Source organism: Eucalyptus grandis, chromosome 6, assembly GCF_016545825.1.
Source record: "Eucalyptus grandis isolate ANBG69807.140 chromosome 6, ASM1654582v1, whole genome shotgun sequence".
NCBI classification, from domain to species: domain Eukaryota; kingdom Viridiplantae; phylum Streptophyta; class Magnoliopsida; order Myrtales; family Myrtaceae; genus Eucalyptus; species Eucalyptus grandis.
The window spans coordinates 25,669,279-25,688,311 of NC_052617.1; the positions used below are offsets into that span (position 1 = coordinate 25,669,279).

Genomic DNA, 19,033 nt, shown 5'->3' on the forward strand with positions numbered 1-19,033 from the left:
TTAATTACATCAGTAAATTGCTAAGGCGACAATATTCACTCGATTATTGGATTCAAACATCTGGTTCGGGCAAGACCTACTTGACCCTTGCATCACCACCAGGACAGGTCGATGTTGGACCATGCCGACAGGGCATGGAAAGAGTGGTTTCTGTCTAAGAATGAAATAGTCAAGACTAACCATAAAGATGGCTCTTCCCAGATTAATTGAAATTCGGATCCATATAACAGTAAGTCTTAAAAAAATATAAGACCGTGTAACAGTAAAGTAGTGGCGCGACACATTAGATAATTCTAGCCACTAGAGAGACAGCACGTAGTAACCAAAGAAGAGTTTGCCTCCCGGCAAGGAGGGCTACACAAAATCCTGAAATCCCAGTCTGTAATGCCGAGCACTAAACCAGCATGGACAAACCAGACAACTTACAAACAAGCTAGATATCCCCCTCCACAGAAACGTTTCTTAAGCTGAAGGCGATGATGACCTTGACGTATTAGACCTTGAAACTGCTCTGGAACGTGCACTAACACTATGACACAGAGAGACTCCTAGAAGAATAGCTAACCCTCGAATACCTGCACCCGGATGAGTAGCTCCGCTTAGAACTCCTCCTCGGGCTTAGTGAGATGCTACGAGAGTAACTCTACCTTGACCTTCTCCTAAGTTTTGGAGCTTCGCTAAGGGAGTATCTCCTCCTCCTCAGGAATAGCTGTTCCTAGGGTATCTTCCTCTTCCTGATGACACAATTCTAGAAATAGATTGACAGCGGCTCCTTCTGTGATAATGATCATCCGGTGAGTAGTTCCTGGAGTCATATGGAGAGTAGGAGCAATCACACCAATACACTGGCAACCTACTGCAAGGGGGATGGGATCTAGAGTACGATCTTCATTGACTATAACAAGTCCTTAATGCACCGCTCAGCCTCCTCAATAGTTGACATAATTACAAACCCAAAACCACAAGATTCCCTTGTCTATGGGTCAACCATGATATGCACATCCACCACCTACACATCGATGAACTAACAGTAAGAGAGGTTTACAGAAGCTCCAAAAAAAATTGATACAAGACACAGATCAAGATTCAACTAGGTGAATGAGAAGGAAAACAATTGTACCTTCTGGAGTAAGACATCTGGTAAGATTAAAAAAGACCACATTTGCATATACACAATGCCATCAACCATCATTACAATGCCCAGACAAGATGAAGAAAAGCTGGAGAAAAACAGAGCAGATGACCAGCACAGCAATTCATCTCAAATGCCTTAAAACAATGATTCTTGAGCAATTGATGTTCGTTCTCTAGATCATATTCTGCATATGGTTGATCACATGACAGATATGGTTTCATAAGTTGGTTCAACAAAGAGTAATCACGTCCCCAAAACAAAGCTGAAAACCATCCTTTTGAACATCGAGCACCTTCCATTGAGCATGAGTAATTCCACACTAGAAACAAGCAAGCTACAAAGCCCCGTCTCTCAGCTCCAAAAAACAACAGGAGATCGTCTTTCTTTCTTTTCAATTTGACAAGGCCAGGCAACCTCTCATGCCCTATAAAGGAATATACAATCCTCTCACTCCTCACTTGTCAGGTACTTACCAAGATAAGAATAACAAGATATTCTCACCCAAAACATTTTAAAAGGCCAGAAAAGGAAAAAAAAATTACCGAAAGCAGGTCACCAATAACAAAAAAGTTGGAACTGATCATCATATGATTTTCAAGCACTAGTGGCAGGGGGACACAGTAATCCACTACTCCAAATACCAAGCAACAACATCTGGCAAAATAGCTCAAAAGTGCATGGTTCAAGCAAATTTAGAGAACTTTCTTCTCTCATTAGGTCCAGCACATCAATCAACAGACCAAGAAAACATTAAATAGCATAACCAGCATTCACTTTGCAATTTACACTTCCCCAACACAGGAAAATAACGGGAAAAGAAAGCCAGAAAGAACCACAATCGTGTCTGTTGATTATGCCCTCAGCGATTGCCCAGAACCCAGGATAAATAGCAACAAATAAATATTTTTTTTTTTGTATAGGACGGTTAACTGGAGTGGTCGATTCCACAATTCAATCGACACGGAGGATAACAAGCATAGCACATACACATCGAGCTTAGTCGATCACATCCAGTCATTTTTGTGACAGACACAAAAAGATTTTCCCCATAGCAGAGCCCCAAGCGTCAAGGGAGCAAAGTAAATCCAGCTTCTGCCTCTTCTGCCTTCCTGCAGCTCTCTCCCTCCCATCACTGTAAAAATCAAAGCCGAAAGTTCAACTAGCTAAAGTCACAATATGAACAGGTCTTGATAATCAAAAGGCTATGTTACAATTATTAGCCCTCTAAGGACCAGTTTGCAAAAGGCCTTACGACCAAAATGAATGTCAACCATACATACCTTAGCATTGGAGAAACGAGGAGCATGAACACAATTCTAGCTTAAAATCAACAGTAAATTACTAGGAAGACACTGGTGGAACAGAGCCCCTAGGTGTAGACCCCAAAGATGATGGCAGTGCTAGTGGTGGAATGGGTGCAGAACTCAAGGGTGCGGACACAGATTGCACATGATCCTGCTGATACTGCAGAGTTGCCAGAGGGGGATGCAACGGAGGCACCGTCGATGGGTTCGATAGTTGGTACTGTTGATAAGGAGGGGGGGCATCATATAACCATAAGAAGGGTAAAAATGGGAATAATATTGCCCATGAGGCAGGGCCACTGCGGAGTAAGCATAATGCTGCCCTGTTGCTGCTGCTCCGAAGGTGGCCTGTTCTCGCTGGACCCTGAGGGCCCACTGAAAGACCCTTCCTCGGAAGGAACAATTGCACTCATCCTTCAGGGGTCCATGGAGGGATAGAAGGTTTTCTCTGGCTGCAGAGGCAGTAGCATGTTGTAGTAGTGCATTGCTGGACCCTGGTCCTGAGAACCAGGCGCTTGCATTTGGCTCTGTTGCTGAGATATAACTGCCCTTGGTAGCAGCCCACCAGGAAGGATGGCTGCCTGCTGCCGTGCAACTTCTGAACCTTCAGTTTGTGGTTTTGGGGCTTGAGGTCTACCTTACATCAGCTTCAGCCTTAACCCCTTTATCACCAGTTTATTTGAGAGCTCTTCTGCAGCTTTTTCTGCACCTTCCCTGGTTGTATATGTCACAAAAGCACATGCTTGTTGAAGCACCATCCTTATAGATTCAATTTCAATGTGGGTGAAGAAATTATCCCTCAAATCCTGCTCGTTGAACCCACATACAGGGTTCTGATGCTCTCATCCTCAGGGGGCTCCAATGAGGGCATCTCCCCAGCTTTGTTAAGCAACTTTAGAGCCACTGGAGCATTTACTCTGGAAATATTATGCAAAAATCCATTAAAATAAGCAATCAAATTCTGACATATACAAAACGGAAGGGGTAATAGATGTCGTATACACAAATACAATATCGAGCAAATTGTGTGCTCCCTATTAAGATTCAATTATCAAAAAACCTTCATTAATCTTACACTCGTCAAGAAGTTTGAGCAGACTACATAATCATCTAGCCGGTCATGTGAAACATTACCTCACTTACACAAAACGGCAAGAGAAATTCCTCTGAAAAAAACTCAATCTAATTGAGAATTTTACTGACAGCATTAACAACAACAAATGCACAGATGAAAAGCTTCACCTGGAGCTACCAAAACCTGGCCAATATTTCACTTCTAGCGGGCCTAATAAATGGCACTATCAGTGTCTACTCCCTTGCATCCTCTCTTTATTGCCATGTCAAACTAAAAATAGTAAAGAGAAATACCCACAATAATTGCAGTATAAGATTCTTGAGGATCATAACTCGACACAATAGCATGAATGGATGTTTCTGAAAGCCCCTAAAAAAATAACTCACAACATAAGAAGAAAAAAGAGAACAATCTTCACTTTAGTCTCAAAAGAACATAGAACTAATTGCAAAAGATAAAAGAATTTAAACATAATCCATGAGATGAACTCGCCCAACTTTCCTATATGAACTCATTCAAATATGCAAAAAGAGGGAAAAAAAATTCGTGAATAACATTTAAATTCTCAACTAAAAGGTAGGTCAAAACTTAAACCAAAATGCATAAGCTTTTGACAAAAAATGCATTAAGTAGCTTTGCCAGGGTGAATAATAACATACCACGCACCCAAGCAGATGAAAAGACAAATATCAAGAAAAGAACATCAAAGTAACATCAAACAATGAAGGAACAGTTTTATGTAGGAAGGGATGAAAATTTTCATAATTTGGTACTCTTTTCTTCTAAAAAAAATTTAAAATTTCTCCCATTTTCTTAACCCACTACCAATATTCCTCACCTCTCCCTCCTCCCCAAACAAATCATTAGAGTCTCGAATGCATGAGCATACCTTTGGTAACATATATAACTTGCAAAGAGGCTTTCTATTTCACACCAATACAGTTTGAGATCAAGAAACCAGGAAACCATGAAATGTGTTTGTCCAAGGGCAAGAACATGGATATGCACAGCAAGGGACTAATTAAGGAGGTTTTACACAATAAATGCAATGCAAGGCAAGAGACATGCCCAGAGTAACGATCTTTCATATTTTGCTGAGACAACTCCCCAGTTACTGGCATTTCATGCCTATATGGACACTCGGCACCTCTGGTGCACTCCCCCTAATGTAGAAGCTGCACACACATACTCTGTTTCTTTTGTAATACAACGTTGTTCTTCGAAGTCTCAGAATAGTATCATTGGGCCAAACCTTGCGATATGAGGATTCATAGTCTAAATCAGCCCTAGCCTGCACAGGAATGGTAACAAGTTTCATGATAATACTGAACTACTGGTGAGACTCACTGTCAATCTCCACATAATATAATTTCATGGTTAAGGATATAACACAAAGGTCCACCCCAAATGATGAAAAAGAACAATGAGCATATACAGAAGTACATTAGAATAACCTACATACTGAAGAAGGGAATCATATTAAGGTTCTCTATTTATCACAGACAAGTGCGACGAGTAGCAAAACATTATCATGCAAAGACCTTTCAAGGATGGGTTGAAGCCTGCGAATGTAGCGCTATCCATGCAAGCCATTGGGTAGCCTAATTCTTTCAATGAATAATATGAAACATACCATTTAAGGGTGAAACTTCTCACCCCTGGCACCAGAATCATACTTATCCTATGAACCAACTCGGCATAGCTCTAACTAACTAAAGATGGACATGATAATCAAGGCTCTTTGCTAATCAAAAATAAATGCAATTATCAGAAGAAAATTTTTATCCAAAGAAATCTCCTTATTGATCAGAGCTCATGTGTACTGCAACTCGAACCCATTTAATAGACAATATGACAAATTCAAGCACAATATCTCTCACCACCACCGTCTCACATCAGGTGCATTTAGCCTAAGAACCTCCCTTTAGCAGAATTTATCACAAACCAAGGGATGTCTGCAAGCAATCATCACATACTGTGACAAATTTGCAGCTACCGCTCTTAACAGCCTTGCTGTTTCCAATATTCTCCTAATTATAATGTGAATGCACATGGATGAGAGTGAAAACATGAAGTGCAACTGTGCAAGCAAGGACGGGTGTGGACTCGGTGCATGAGGGAGAGAGAGTACTTTTTGATCGTGCTCCTCTGCGAACTAGTCCCTGTTAATAACACTCTTGGTAATGGCGTCGTGTGAGCTGATCAATAAAGCAGCATCTCGAACCTGAACTGGCAACACATATTCAAGATCCAAAGGCAGACTTGACAGACATTTTTCAACTTGCAATAAGTCAGGCGAATTTCAGTTTTCTTGTATCTAGCGTCGCGACCTGGTCCCCACCTGAAAACTGTAAATGGATGGTGGCAGATTCTGCATTCAATTACATACGCCCAACAGCACAAAGAGAAAGATAGGCCAGATGAAAACAAATCAGAGCATGGCACTATAAACCCTTCAGCGAAGGAACCTTAAAAAGGGCAAATTGCAGGAAGACTGATACGATTAACGAGGTAGAATATAAAGAACGTAAAAGCAAACTATGCAGCATGCAAAGAACATGGCCGAGAGAGCGCAAAGAGATGTAACGGGCCATGCGAGGGGGGGGTGTGTATTCGTGGTCAACGATCCAAGCCAACCTCGTCTCGAGAAAACCGGAACCAACTACCATCGCATTTTATCGAACAAGGAACCCTCGTTACGGAAAAAGAAAAGGGCAGGCAAATGAACAAGAAACTAAGGCGAAACCATTCGAGGGAAGGACTGAACGGGTCAATGCAACGCACAGCGGCACCGTTCCAATGTAGGAGGCTCGCTGATCAGCCGTTCTGCTTCTGGGCTACTCTAAAACAGCTCGATCAGCGAGCCCATACGACAACGCGCGGTGCTCCTCCTGCTGCGATGCCGGCTTCGAATTCAAGCTACCATCGAAGGGGGCTTTGGTTGTAGAAGCCGATCGCCGGTGCAGGCTGCAATGGCGATGGAGAAGCGCGGGAAGGGATTGGTACCGACGAGCTAAGCACTTTCCCATCCTTTTTTTTCCCCCTCTCTTTTGTCATGAGAAAATTTCAAATTAAAGCCCAGAGTACACTTCTTCTTTTTTTTCCCCAAAATAAACGTTATTTCAATGAAGGCTTGAGATAACGATAATAGAGTCAAATAAAAAGACTCGATCAATTGCATTTTCGCTTGGCAAGATGAACAAGGAAGAGCGGTGGCCTTAGGGACTAATCAGAGCAACAGCCGAGCCAGAATCGAACGAGAAAGTAAAGGTGCATTCGATAATCATTTTATTTTTAGAATAATTTCTACTTAAAAATAATTTTTTTAATTATGCTCGCTGGACAAGCTTTTGAATATTCGAAAGCATTCGATAACTATTCAAAATTTCTATTCTCGACATAGAAACACATTTCATACGACTCAAAATTTTTATGACTTTGAATTTCTTTGAATTTTGTTAATAATTTTATTACATTTTTCTCTTCTTCTTTTTTTCTTTTTTCCGTTTCTTCTTCTTCCTCTTCTTCCTCATGCCGATCGCCATTTTCGGCCATGGCTGGCGACCTGCCATACGAGGGTTAGTGAGGTTGAGTCTCATTAGCCCAAGCCTTTTATCGATCAGAGGGCTAGTGAGGTTGAGTCTCTAGAGGAAAATGAAGAAGAAAAGAAAAGAGAGAGAGAGAGAGAAAAAAAAAAGACTTGATTCTAGAGTTGTTTCCAAAGACAAAGAAGCAATCTTTTTTAACTTCTTGATCTTGTTCTAAATTTATTTTTTAAAACAAAAAAGTTATCAAATGAATTTCTATTCAATTTTTGTCTTGGTGAACAAAAGCATAGAATCAAACATAGTTTGGTACGTTATCAAACAGACCCTAAGTGATTAAATAGAGATTTTCCTTGGCGCAATGTCCAAATCGAAAGCCGCCCTTGGCCAAGGAACCTAAGGGAACAAAACGAGATGACATTTTTGTTTAGTCCAAGCTTGTTGCTTGCAACTTCAAGGATCGAAAGGGGGGATGGAAATGGAGGAATACTCTAAGAGATAGAGTCTAGTGTTGGCCATGGAGCTCTCTATTGTTTGGCCTTTTCTTGTTCTTCTGGCCATTGAGGTGCACATGGTAACGCATGGTAACGCTTTTTAACTGGTAACAGTTTTTTTTCAAAAATAGTTCTTTTCTATTTCTACTTCGAGGAACAATTTCTAAATAAAATAAGGTGTTTGGTAAGTACACAAAATTTCTACTCTCGAAATAAATATAAATGTGTTTGGTATGAAATGGTTTCTTTTTTGTATTTATTCATTTTTTATTCTTGCTCACGAATTGCCGACCGCCAACCGCCACCTACCGCCGTTGTTGCACGACCCTTGGTGGCGGTGGTGACAGCCGATCAGTGGCGACCGTCAACGGCGGTAGCAACGGCCGACGGCGGCCGATTGGAGGTGGCCAAGACAAAAGAAAGGAACAAAAGAAAAATAAAAATAAAATTAACTTATTTTTAGAAATTGTTCCCGAGAACAAGAAGCAACTGTTTTTTGTTTCTTGTTTTTGTTCCCGGAACAAAAAAATAGAAAATTGTTCTCGGAAACAAAAATTTTACCAAACGGATTTTGTTTTTTTTTTTTTTTTTTTGTTCGGGGAACAAAAGAACAAAAACAAAAATGTTAGCATGCAGAGCCTGAGTGCTAGAGTGATGGGTTCTTTCTTCTCTCTCCTTTTTTTTTTTTGGGTCTAGTTGTGCGGAATGGAAAATTCCAAAACTTATATCCTAGGAAGCATCTACACTCTTCAAAAGTCTTTGTGTCGTGTCGCATATTCTAACACGTGTCTCACACTCTTTAAAACTTGGTCAACATGTATTGGAAAATCTTACACCTGATTTTGACACCCGAGTTGGAATTCTAACATGCAAGTTTCCCATACGTGATTTCAATAGGCAAAGTCAATTAAAAAAATTAATAAATGAAGAGTCAAAATGTATATGTGAAAAAATAAAAATAAAAATAATAAATGGGGAAAAATATAATATTCTACTCTTTTCGACTCTCACTTCTCATAATATATAATTGAGTTAATATTTTGAAAAACCTCAAACTTGTACACATGTGACAAATTTACCCAAAACTAATTTTTGACCACCAAAAACCCTAAACTGATACACCTTTAACAAATTTACCCAAAATTGATATATTTGTGATAAATTTACAATCTGTTAGTTTTCATTAAATTTTACTGTCAAATTACTAAATTGATAGACACGTGATAGTTAACTGGTATATCAATTTAGGATTTTATTCTTCGTTTGTTACAGTTATACAATTTTTTTGATTTTTGTTGGTATTAATTTAATTTAACATAGGGTATATTTGTCACAAATAAACCAGTTTGGGGTTTTTAGCGGTTGAATAAATTAGTTCGGGGTAAATTTGTTACAAATGTATCGGTTTAAGGTTTTTTATGATCTAAATTTGTCATGAGTATACCAGTTTAGGGTTTTTTTTATGATCAAAAATTAGTTTTGGGTAAATTTGTCATATGTGTACTGGTTTGGAGTTTTTTCAGGGTATTAACTCTATATAATTCACTCCCAAGTTTTTTTCTTTTTTCTTCAAACACGTCTGACACAGGAGTTTAGATTGTGAATTGCTTGTTTTTTTTTTTCCTCCAAGCTTATGGATTATTGAAATTGAGTTGAATTTGTCAAATTATATCATTAATAAATGATGGATTAATTTTTTTAATGTAAATTCATTCTAAACTTTTTTATTATTTATTTGTGAATTTAATTAAATTAATTTGATCGAAATAATCATAAAAATATATATTTAATATATAATATGTCCAATGTGTCGAAATTATCTATGTTTGAGAAACGACATGTCGACATATCGTGTCGTGTGTCACATATCAATATTGGTGTTACTTAGTTTACACCGACTGACAAGAGAGTTTTCCCAGTGATATGCTTCATTCTTTGATTTTGCTGATGAATCTTTGATTTTGTTTGTGTGGCTGGGGGGAGTGGGAAAAGCAATCGTCCAAAGCGGATTATGTTTGGGACAGAAAAAGGACGTAAAAGAGAGGCATGGACCAAACAAGCGAAAGAGCGAGATCGGAAGAGAGAAAAAGGAGATGGAGAAGGATCGTACCATGCGAATGCAAGGGTTGTCGTCGAGGCAGGACTTGCAGGTGATGGGGAAATCGGAGCGCTCCCATCCGTCGGCCTCCGCGTCCCTCAGCAATCGGTGCGCCATCCGGAGCCCCGAAGATGGTCTAGGGCCTCTTGTCCAAGTGAGCATGGATTCAACATTTCTCTCCCGCTCTAATTGTAAAATCCTATCGTCGGTGCAGGCTGCAATGGCGATAGAGAAGCGCACGAAGGATTGACAAGACGAGCTTAGCTGTTTTTTTTTTTTTTTTTTTTTTTTTTTTTCAGTTAATACCATGAAAATCCAAATGAGTATATTTAAAATAAATTTAATCTTAAATTAGTATATCTATAATAAATTTATAAATTGTTAAGTTGGATGACATATGACAGTTAACGAGTGTATATTAGTTTGGATTTTACCTTTCATTTATCATAGATGATTCAATGATTTTAATCTAATTCAACAGAAACTAATAAATGATAAATTTGTCATAAATATTTTTTGATAGTTTGGTTAAATTTATCATAAGGTACATTAAATTGAGGTTTTTGGTGGTTAAAAAATTAATTTTGAATAAATTTATTAGTGAATATGCCAGTTTGTATCTTTGGGATATATACTCCTTTTCTTTTTCTCTGTTCTAAGTGGAAAGTCTCTTAACTTTTGATGAATCACCACTTAGACATTTTTAATTTCGCAAATGAAATTCGCAAATCTTTAAATAAAATTTCACATTGGAATAACCAGATTGCCTCTCCTCCTGCAAAAAGCTGATCATCTCCCCCGAAATCTCAAACCTTTGCCCTATTGACAGATCCTGTGGCTGTCACTGATGGTTTAATCCCACAAGGAGTAAGTTCTTCAGCTCACGAGCACTAGGATTATAAGTTAGAAAATTGAATACCGGCCTTTGAAATTTGGTTCGGAAGAAGCAGCGGTTTCATGGAGCTACTCTGCCTTGATTCATCGCCGGCAAGTGTCTCCCATTAATATGCTTGAACATTTACTTTCTGAAAAGCTCTACTTACCAATGATCCAGTTTGGGCATGCACCTCCATGTCCCCTCTCCCATGTAAAATTTAACTTTCTGAAAAGCTCTACTTACCAATGATCCACTTTGCCGCCAGACCCTATTCCCTCACATAGCACATGCACACTTTTCATCCTATCATATTGGACTCTAGAAGCCTATTAATGATCAAGACAAAAATGATGAGCGCTATCTTATGTGAGAAAGGGTCTTTTTAGCTACTTTGCAAGAGCAATTTCTGATGCATCGTCTTCTTTTGGCGGAGAAAGGAAGATCCCAGCACCAGTTGCATGAGTTCTTGTGCATTCCACTGGCATTACTGCTGCCTAGGCATCGGAATTATAGTTAAAAGTAATATCGTTGAATCTGAACATTCAAATTATCCGAGTTTGATGACATTATAGTTGCTAATCAAGTGTTGATGGCTATTGCGCCGTTGCATACTTAGACAATTCGAGTAAATACAGTTGCAATATATTTCTATAAAAACCACGATTTTGATGAATTTTCATCATTTCTTAAGAAGCGTGTGAGTTCCTTATAGTGACGTCTTAAATATATAAAATGGGGTTACTTCAGGAATGAGCCAAACTCTTATTATATATATAGAATGACGTACTTATCATTTTTTATGGAGCATATGAGTTCCTTGTAGAAATCATGAATTTTGGTAAATTTCATTACGAGCTACTTAAAATAGGAGCTAATTGGTGCTGTGGAGAAGGCACTGTCAATGTCAGGAAGGCGACTTTAATTATAATTTTATGATTGCCTATCATTATCTAATTGTAAATACAGTTTTTTAATTTGAAAATTTAATGCATACGCACACAACCACGTGTTTCCTTACTTAGACACTAATGCTTCCAAAACGATGAAAATCTCTTGCTGATTCGGTCAGGAAAGAAGGGAAAGGAATCGATGCCGAATCGTATTCTTCTGACAAGGGCGAGTCACATTCCTATGCGAATAAATTTCCATCCAATAATTCATTGGGGCGGCGAGAAATTCAATGCAAATTGATGTAGATGGATAAAATAATATGAAAACAGAATCCGACCGATTAGATTCGAAGATCCGGTACGCGATACAGACTTGTGAAGGGCAAAGTAAACTTTCTTTAATTCTTATGCGTCATTCTTACTCGAAGAGCAAATCTTGACTAATACCAATTAAAAGCTAATCGATGAAATACATAAATATCTTAACCCTGCAGAAAAGATTATCTTTGAGAGGAGATGAGTGTCTTAAAGTCACAAATAATCACGTGTTGTAGACAGTAAATTCTTGTGCCCATTGTTGTAAAGATCGAAACGGACAATCAAATTTGAACCATTTTCTATAAAGCTAGGTATCGAATCTTGACCGTCAATCTTTGAGAAAAATGCTTTGGCTAGCAAATCTAACTTCTATTTACCATGCCTATGATAGGGAGTTACCTATGGGGGTATAGAAGGAATCGGCAATGAATCATCAGCTCACACAAACATGTTCCTTTAAGGTAAAAATGAGGAAAAAAAAAGGTTAAAACCGCGAGACGAGGAACACGTGTCGGGCGGGATGTCGCCACGTGATACTTAAAGAATATATAGATTAAAGCTGAGAAAACCTAACAACGAGGATCCGTGGCGCAATGGTAGCGCGTCTGACTCCAGATCAGAAGGTTGCGTGTTCGATTCACGTCGGGTTCAAATCCCTTTCCTCCGTATCTCCTTTTTCATTTTTTATTTTTATATTTTAATTTATCCCTTTTTATTTTTTTAAGGCAGCTCAACACGGTCAATTGCGTTTCTTAATGTGTATAATTTAATAGTCCCCGTCCTTCTCTTCTCCTTCCTTTTTGGGTCTGATTGAGTTGACCTTTTCCAAAGGCTTACTTTTTATAAGCTTTATAATAAACTATTCTTCTCTTCCAATCATCCGGCTTCGCGCGTCTGGGTCAACCATCGCGACTCCGATTGCTGAGGGCCTTCCACTGGGTCCGCGCCACCCTCGGCGCCGCCTCGCCTGGCCTCTTCCGCCGTCGCCGGCGGCGGGCCTGGCCGGAACGATCCTCAAAGCCCCCCTCGATCTTCTCTGCGAGCCACGCATCTCTCTCTCTCTCTCTCTCTCTCTCTCCAGGATCTCCTTAGTTTCTCCGAACGGCAGGCAGTGATTTTCTCGGGGTTTCGCTTCAGTCGTCTTTCGGACCGGTGCTTCTGCAATGATGTGGTGAATTTTCCGGGAAAATCTTCGGGAAAGAAAATTCGATCCTCGAAGAGGCCATATAGACCAGGGCCCTCGTTTCGCCACGTGGCGCGTGTTGTCAATGACCACGTCATCGCCGTTTCCCACCCCGCCTACCAAAAAAATGCAAAATGATGAAAAATCCTCACTAATCTCACCTGCCCTGTCTACAATGCTCCTTCGTCTCGCCGTCCGCTCCCCGCCGCCGCTCCGGCCGGCGATGTCGTCGATCCTGAGGAAGATCGTCGAATTGGCGTCCAACCGGCCGCCCTCCGCCGCCGCCGGCGGGGCGGCCTCGGCCCAGCCGTCGTCCCTGGGGGACTTCGAGAAGCTCCCGGTGGACGTGCTGGTGCAGATTCTGCGGCTGCTGGGGCCGAAGGACGCGATGCGGACGAGCCTGGTGTGCAAGTCGTGGCGGTCGCTCGTGTCCGACGATCGCCTCTGGATTTGGTTCCTCGACGAGGAGTGCCCGAACCAGCCCCGGGAATCGATCTTCTTCGCCGAGACTCATCTGCGGCACGGCTACCCGATTCAGTGAGTTCTCTTCGGCCGTTTCGGATGCGAGTAGATTATTCAATTCGTAATGATCGATATGATCGCGATCGTCAATTTGTCGTTCGTAATGTGCTTTGAAGAGGTCTTTGAAGTCAATTTAGCCGATGATTTGTGGAACTAGATTGAGGAGTAGTTGGTTAATGGAGGCGAAAGCATTGCAGGACGGTCCCTAGTGAGGTGCCCGAGCTATCGTTCATGAGTATGTACAGCCAGCGAGCGCAAGTACCCGGTGCCGTCATAATTGATGGTAAGCCCTCTGCTTCTCGAAGGTGATTCGATACCGATTAAAGCTGTGCGATGAAGAAGAGATGCGTGGACGCCGATTGCTATCTTTGTCGTAGGGCATTGTTGGTCATCTTGCCTGACTTTTTTTTCCTTTTTTATGATTTCACGTGTCTTGATCATAGTGTTCTCATTGCCTCTTTCATTGTCTTGAGCTAGGTGGTTCTGGATATTGCAAATATGGTTGGAGCAAATATGATCGTCCATCTGGCAGCTCAGCAACCTTCCTGGTAAGGTTTCAAGAATTCACATTCCCTTAATTTTAGCAAGGCGCATGGGAGTCTGGGAACACCCACAAGACATGTCTTCATTTGCGTGAAGCCCCAGGACCAGAAGTTGCATCTGTTTAAATATTGTTGGATAATGTGTAGGAATTTGGCAATATCGAATCTCCAATGCACGCCAGACTTCGGCATTTTTTCGCGACGATTTATAGCAGGTTCTTCTCTCTCCTCTGATTTGACTTTGGGAATTCTAGTAATCTGCAATTATCGGATTAATTGAAATTTTAATTCTACCAAGAATTTTGATGTTTTCTTTTTACGAAAATTATGTAAACCTTAGACTTCGTTATTTCCTGTTAATCTTGAACTTTTACATTTAAAGATGTGGATTCTGATATATTGCAGGATGCAGGTGAGGCCATCAATGCAACCAATCTTTGTGTCCATTCCAATCTGCCACTATGATGGTGAGTAAGTTGCTTGCATACCATGTATCATGGAAGTAGTGTCTGAACCCGGATCTTGATGCTTCCTTGTCAGAGCCCCTCCATATGGCAAATTGCATTGTGCAGTGATATAGACTGATCATTTCTCATGTCTTCACTGTATAATACAGTTTGTATCCTTCATTAGTTTTACCCTTTGCCCAAAAAAGGGAATCTCATATTGTCTTGAGAGATTAGACCTTTTCTTCTTCTTGTTTAGATACTGAATCTGCAAAAGCATCAAGACGGCAGCTCAAAGAGGCCATCTACTCTACTTTGTTTGAGATGAATGTTCCTGAAGTCTGTGCCATTAATCAGGTTTAAATCTCATTTCCTTTACTATGCCCTTAGTTGTTTGAATATTAGAGAGAGGAGAAAGAGAATTGTGGATTGCATGTTATTCTTATTTGTGATGCGTTGTTACCAACTAGCAAGCTAGGGCTGCTCTGAAGCATCTGTTTGTGAGTCTGCCAACAAACATTCAAATGCACACTTGTCAAATGTAAATCACTTACTTGGTCACAGAAAAACCAGAAAAAAAGGAAGGGGGGGCAATTTTTATCTGTTGTATCACGATTTAGATTTCTTGATGCACAATCACTCTAGTTGGATGCCTTCTTTCTCTTGGTGATATGTGCGTTTGTGCTCGACTTATTGAGAATTGAAAGACCTTGCCGTACCTATTGCTAGGAACTTCCTTCTCCTTTTCATTTCAAACTGGTTAATTTCTTGCTTTGAGCCTAAGCTCTTAATGCTTCTTCTTTGACTGTAGGCAACTTTGTCACTCTATGCAGCAGGGGAAATTTCAGGAATTTCCATCAATATTGGTTTCCAGGCGACCTCCATTGTTCCAAGTAATCATTTCTTCATTTCTATTTATGAGTGATGCAGCTTTAGTTTCTGGTGGGAGTGAGATGCCAATCAGGCCTCCTGCCTCATCTATTTTCTTGACTTCTTCTCAGGAAGTGTTACATGGACCTAAATCTGTTACTTCATCAATCCCATAGAAATCCATTTGATGGTTGGAATTTGGTGGTTTCAGATCACCCGTTCGTCTATGCTTAACTTAGTTATTGATTTTGGTTCTTCTTGCGAAACATTCTCTTATTTGTTTAACGTGAACTCATTGTGTTCTAGAAAACTTCATTGATCTGTACTAAATTTTCAGCAAAAGAGAACACAAATGTTTGTTAGTCTAATATGTAAAGAACACTATAAAAGATGTTATATAAAATGTGATCATAATCTTGACATCCCAAACAGTTTTGATCTCATGCTACCCCTTCTTCAAAAAACTAAATTTCTAGCATTTTCTGATGTTAAAGGGTTAACAATGAGATAGAGAGTGTACATTTAACACACTAGGTTCGTGAAAAAGATAATGGGATGGTGAACCTCTGGAATATCCAAATGCAAAATCGCTGCTTCCTGCTTTTTGTCTGTTTTTTAATTCTGTAAGATCTGAAACTTCCTAATTTACCCCATTTTCTCTTTCTCTCCCCAAGTTTTGCATGGTAAAGTTATGCGCAAGGTAGGTGTGGAAGTTACGGGACTTGGAGCTTTAAAACTGACAGGATTCCTCCGGGAGCTGATGCAGCAGAAGAATATTAGTTTTGAGTCATTGTATACCATCCGTACATTGAAGGAGGTAACACATTCTTCCTTGATGGTTGAGCAGGGTTCGCTCGTATCTTGTATTCCAGAGTGCATTGGATTCTTTCTAAATCTCTCCGTCATTTAAACATGCTGCAAAACAGTGAGGATTCATCAGCTGACTCCCCATGACAATGTTAGTCTGTGCAAGAATGGTACCTGGAACAATGGAATTTCTAATAAAGTCTGACCAGGTCCTGTCCTTCAAGAACACTCTTGGTTAACAAGACTAGAAAAGGGACTCGAGGTCCCAAATGCTGATGCTTTTCTTCTGCAGTAACAACTTTCTGCTAATCGACTTGATCCTCTCTATATGTGGAACATTTGAGTGAAATCGTATGCCTAAAATTTGTTCCCTCTTCACAATCCACATAAAATTTGAGGCAGATCTTGGCCACTCAACCATGAACTCAAGCTGTACAATGTCTAATCTATTTTATTGGCTTCTTCAAGCTCATCTTTTACACTTATGTAGCACCACCATCTGATGTCTGCTATTGTTTTTATGTTGGACGAAATGGAAACGCAGAAGCTATGTTATGTTGCGGCTGATTATGAAGCCGAGTTATGCAAGAACACGGAAGCAACTTATGAACATCCAGTGGAAGGGTCATTTACTCTTTCCAGAGAACGCTTTCAAACAGGAGAGATCCTATTTCAGCCTCGCATGGCAGGAGTGTAAGATCATCTCTTCCATTTGCCATCAATTTTTTGATGTTTGAGGAGCTTAGTGCTCCAAGCCTTATATAGATTTTCTCAGACAAATGTCGACTGCCTTATAAAAGCAGATTCTTCATCTGTCTTATTTGTCTCCAGCCTCTCTCTCTCTCTCTCTTCTCTCTCTCTCTCTGCATTTTGTAATACAACACTGCAGTCTTTTTTCTGACTTTGTAAGATGAGAAATGCTTTTGTTAAAGTTATATCATATGCTTCACACAGACAAACAATGAGCTTGCACCAGGCAGTAGCGCTTTGCATAGAACATTGCCATGATGCAGAGCTAAATGCTGATGACACATGGTTCAAGACCGTGGTCTTGTCTGGAGGAACAGCATGTTTACCTGGACTAGCAGGTATATGCTGTCTGCTCCTGTATCAACATTCTTGTTAGAAAATGCTATGCAATGAGCAATTTTTTATATGCCTTAATAATCATACTTTGAGAATATTTGTGAATTACCGTTCAGGTCCCAAATTTTGTCAAAATAATATTTGACGTGCATTTGAAAATTCTTGTTCAGAGAGGTTGGAGAAAGAATTGCATGGACTTCTTCCCCCTTCCATTTCAAGTGGGATCAGGGTCGTAACACCACCTTTTGGTGCGAATACTGCTTGGTTTGGGGCTAAGCTAATCACCAATGTAAGGCTTCTTCACTTTTTTTTTTTGCCATTTAAGGTCTAATCTTAACTGTGTATATGCTGCTTGCATACATATTTAAGATCTAATCTTCGACGAGCCAAAAAAAGTGGGGGGATGAAGACTTCCTCTTCAGCCTTTAGGTGGATTCTGATTTCTCTAGACATTGCCTTGTTTTCTGGCATAACACAGTTGAGCACATTCCCTGGGCCCTGGTGCTTGACAAAGAAGCGGTTTCGACAGAAGTCTAGGTTCAATCTATGGTGAATGCCCCGTGACTTCGATCTGTTAAGGCTGGTGCTTATCTGGGCAGCAGTGAACCCTTGAGGAAGTTGACTGGACAGAGAAAATCAGCGTTTTGTTTTTCTCAGACAACAAACACTTGAAGCTAAGATAGGTGAATACATGATTAATTGGCGTCGCAATTCGGCCTTCTCTTTTCCTGTATGACTTGTCCACGATGTCCAAGATCTTGCTGAATAATACTGGCATGAGGATTCCGCTTTTGCTATGTTCTTGTGTGTGTGAAGATTACAACATGTGTTCGCGTTGGGAATATATTTCAAGTGCCAACGATTTTGTAATTGAAGAATTGCTCAGAATAACATAGTGAATCTTCCTCTTCTCAAGTTCTCTCTCAGATCTCTCTTCAAAAAGTTCCAAATTGTCAGAGTGGTATAGACTTTTCGGGCTCACTTTCGAATTGCATTGGTTTTCCTGCTATGTATGACGGTTCGGATCAACTGTCCAATCAAGCCAGATGTCTGTCCAATCAAGCCAGATGTGACCGGAATTATTTTCAAAAGAAGTACCTCTCTCTCTCTCTCTCTCTCTCTCTCTCTCTCTACAAGTTCGGCTCAATCACTAGGTGCAACTGAGATAGTCATGTCATCAATGCACTCGGCCGGGGAAATATGTTGCATTCCAGACTCTTGAAACGACGACCATCCGAAATGATTTTGTTCCTCGCAAGAATTGACCACTCGAAAACTATGGCACGTCGGGGGCAGGTGCGTACCAGAAAATTAGTAGATGGAGGCCGTCAAGGCTGGTGGCTGTATTCCTCGAATTTGCAAAAGGACAACAATCCCAGGACCTGGAAGACACGGACGACGACCAAGCCAGATGAATGTACTCGCAAAAGAGGTGCACTGCGTTTGATTTGAGCCCCACTGTCAGTGGCTAAGGTGGATGATGGTCGTGCCGGGCATTCGGGAAGAAGAAATAAGATTGCACGCCAATCGCGGCCTTAGCTTAAACTGGAGGGAGGTGTAACTCCAGTGAGAGGTAGCAGCAACTGTTCTCAACCGGCAATGCATCTGTGAATCAACAAAGGAGGAACGACTTGCTTAAACCAAACCAGGGACAAACCCAATGGTAGCAAAGTCCACGAAAAGTGAGGAGCGCAACACAATGTGCCAATGGTAGCAACAAGCGAAACCGTCGTGGATGCTACTCATCACAGTGCCTCGACTTCGACCCTGATGACGTCTTGACTGGCTGAAGGAGGACAGCATAGTTGTGAAGGCTGGCGTGATGGTAGTAGGGACAAACT

At 40.6% G+C, this 19,033-nt stretch overlaps 1 protein-coding gene, 1 non-coding gene and 1 pseudogene across 3 annotated transcripts; 2 read left to right on the forward strand and 1 right to left on the reverse strand.

Annotated features, from left to right (window-relative positions):
• Positions 1 to 257: 257 nt before the first annotated feature.
• On the reverse strand, positions 258 to 4,786 carry LOC104449073 (annotated as a pseudogene).
• A 7,529-nt stretch (positions 4,787 to 12,315) lies between these two features.
• On the forward strand, positions 12,316 to 12,387 carry TRNAW-CCA. The gene has a single exon. It is a non-coding gene; the product is annotated as a tRNA-Trp (tRNA).
• Positions 12,388 to 12,608: 221 nt separating this feature from the next.
• On the forward strand, positions 12,609 to 18,111 carry LOC104449074 (actin-related protein 8). Of its 2 annotated transcripts, none has more exons than XM_039315962.1 (12): positions 12,609 to 13,456; positions 13,639 to 13,724; positions 13,919 to 13,989; positions 14,131 to 14,198; positions 14,389 to 14,450; positions 14,689 to 14,786; positions 15,241 to 15,322; positions 15,974 to 16,116; positions 16,651 to 16,799; positions 17,061 to 17,194; positions 17,363 to 17,481; positions 17,562 to 17,698. In XM_039315962.1, the coding sequence occupies exons 1-12, from the start codon at positions 13,005 to 13,007 to the stop codon at positions 17,565 to 17,567; spliced, it is 1,470 nt and encodes a 489-aa protein (XP_039171896.1). In that variant the 5' UTR covers positions 12,609 to 13,004; the 3' UTR covers positions 17,568 to 17,698. The 2 variants fall into 2 exon arrangements, with proteins under 2 accessions (XP_039171896.1, XP_010061393.1); XM_010063091.3 differs by having other exon boundaries at positions 12,612 to 13,456; positions 17,671 to 18,111.
• The last annotated feature ends 922 nt before the right edge of the window (positions 18,112 to 19,033 follow it).

What these genes read in the sequence shown, in the direction of transcription:
- LOC104449074 (XM_010063091.3), top strand. Translation starts at nt 13,005, where the DNA reads ATGACCACGTCATCGCCGTTTCCCACCCCGCCTACCAAAAAAATGCAA. An exon ending in CGGTGCCGTCATAATTGATG is followed by an intron (nt 13,725 to 13,918) that starts GTAAGCCCTCTG and finishes GTCTTGAGCTAG; the next exon opens with GTGGTTCTGGATATTGCAAA. An exon ending in GCAGCTCAGCAACCTTCCTG is followed by an intron (nt 13,990 to 14,130) that starts GTAAGGTTTCAA and finishes GATAATGTGTAG; the next exon opens with GAATTTGGCAATATCGAATC.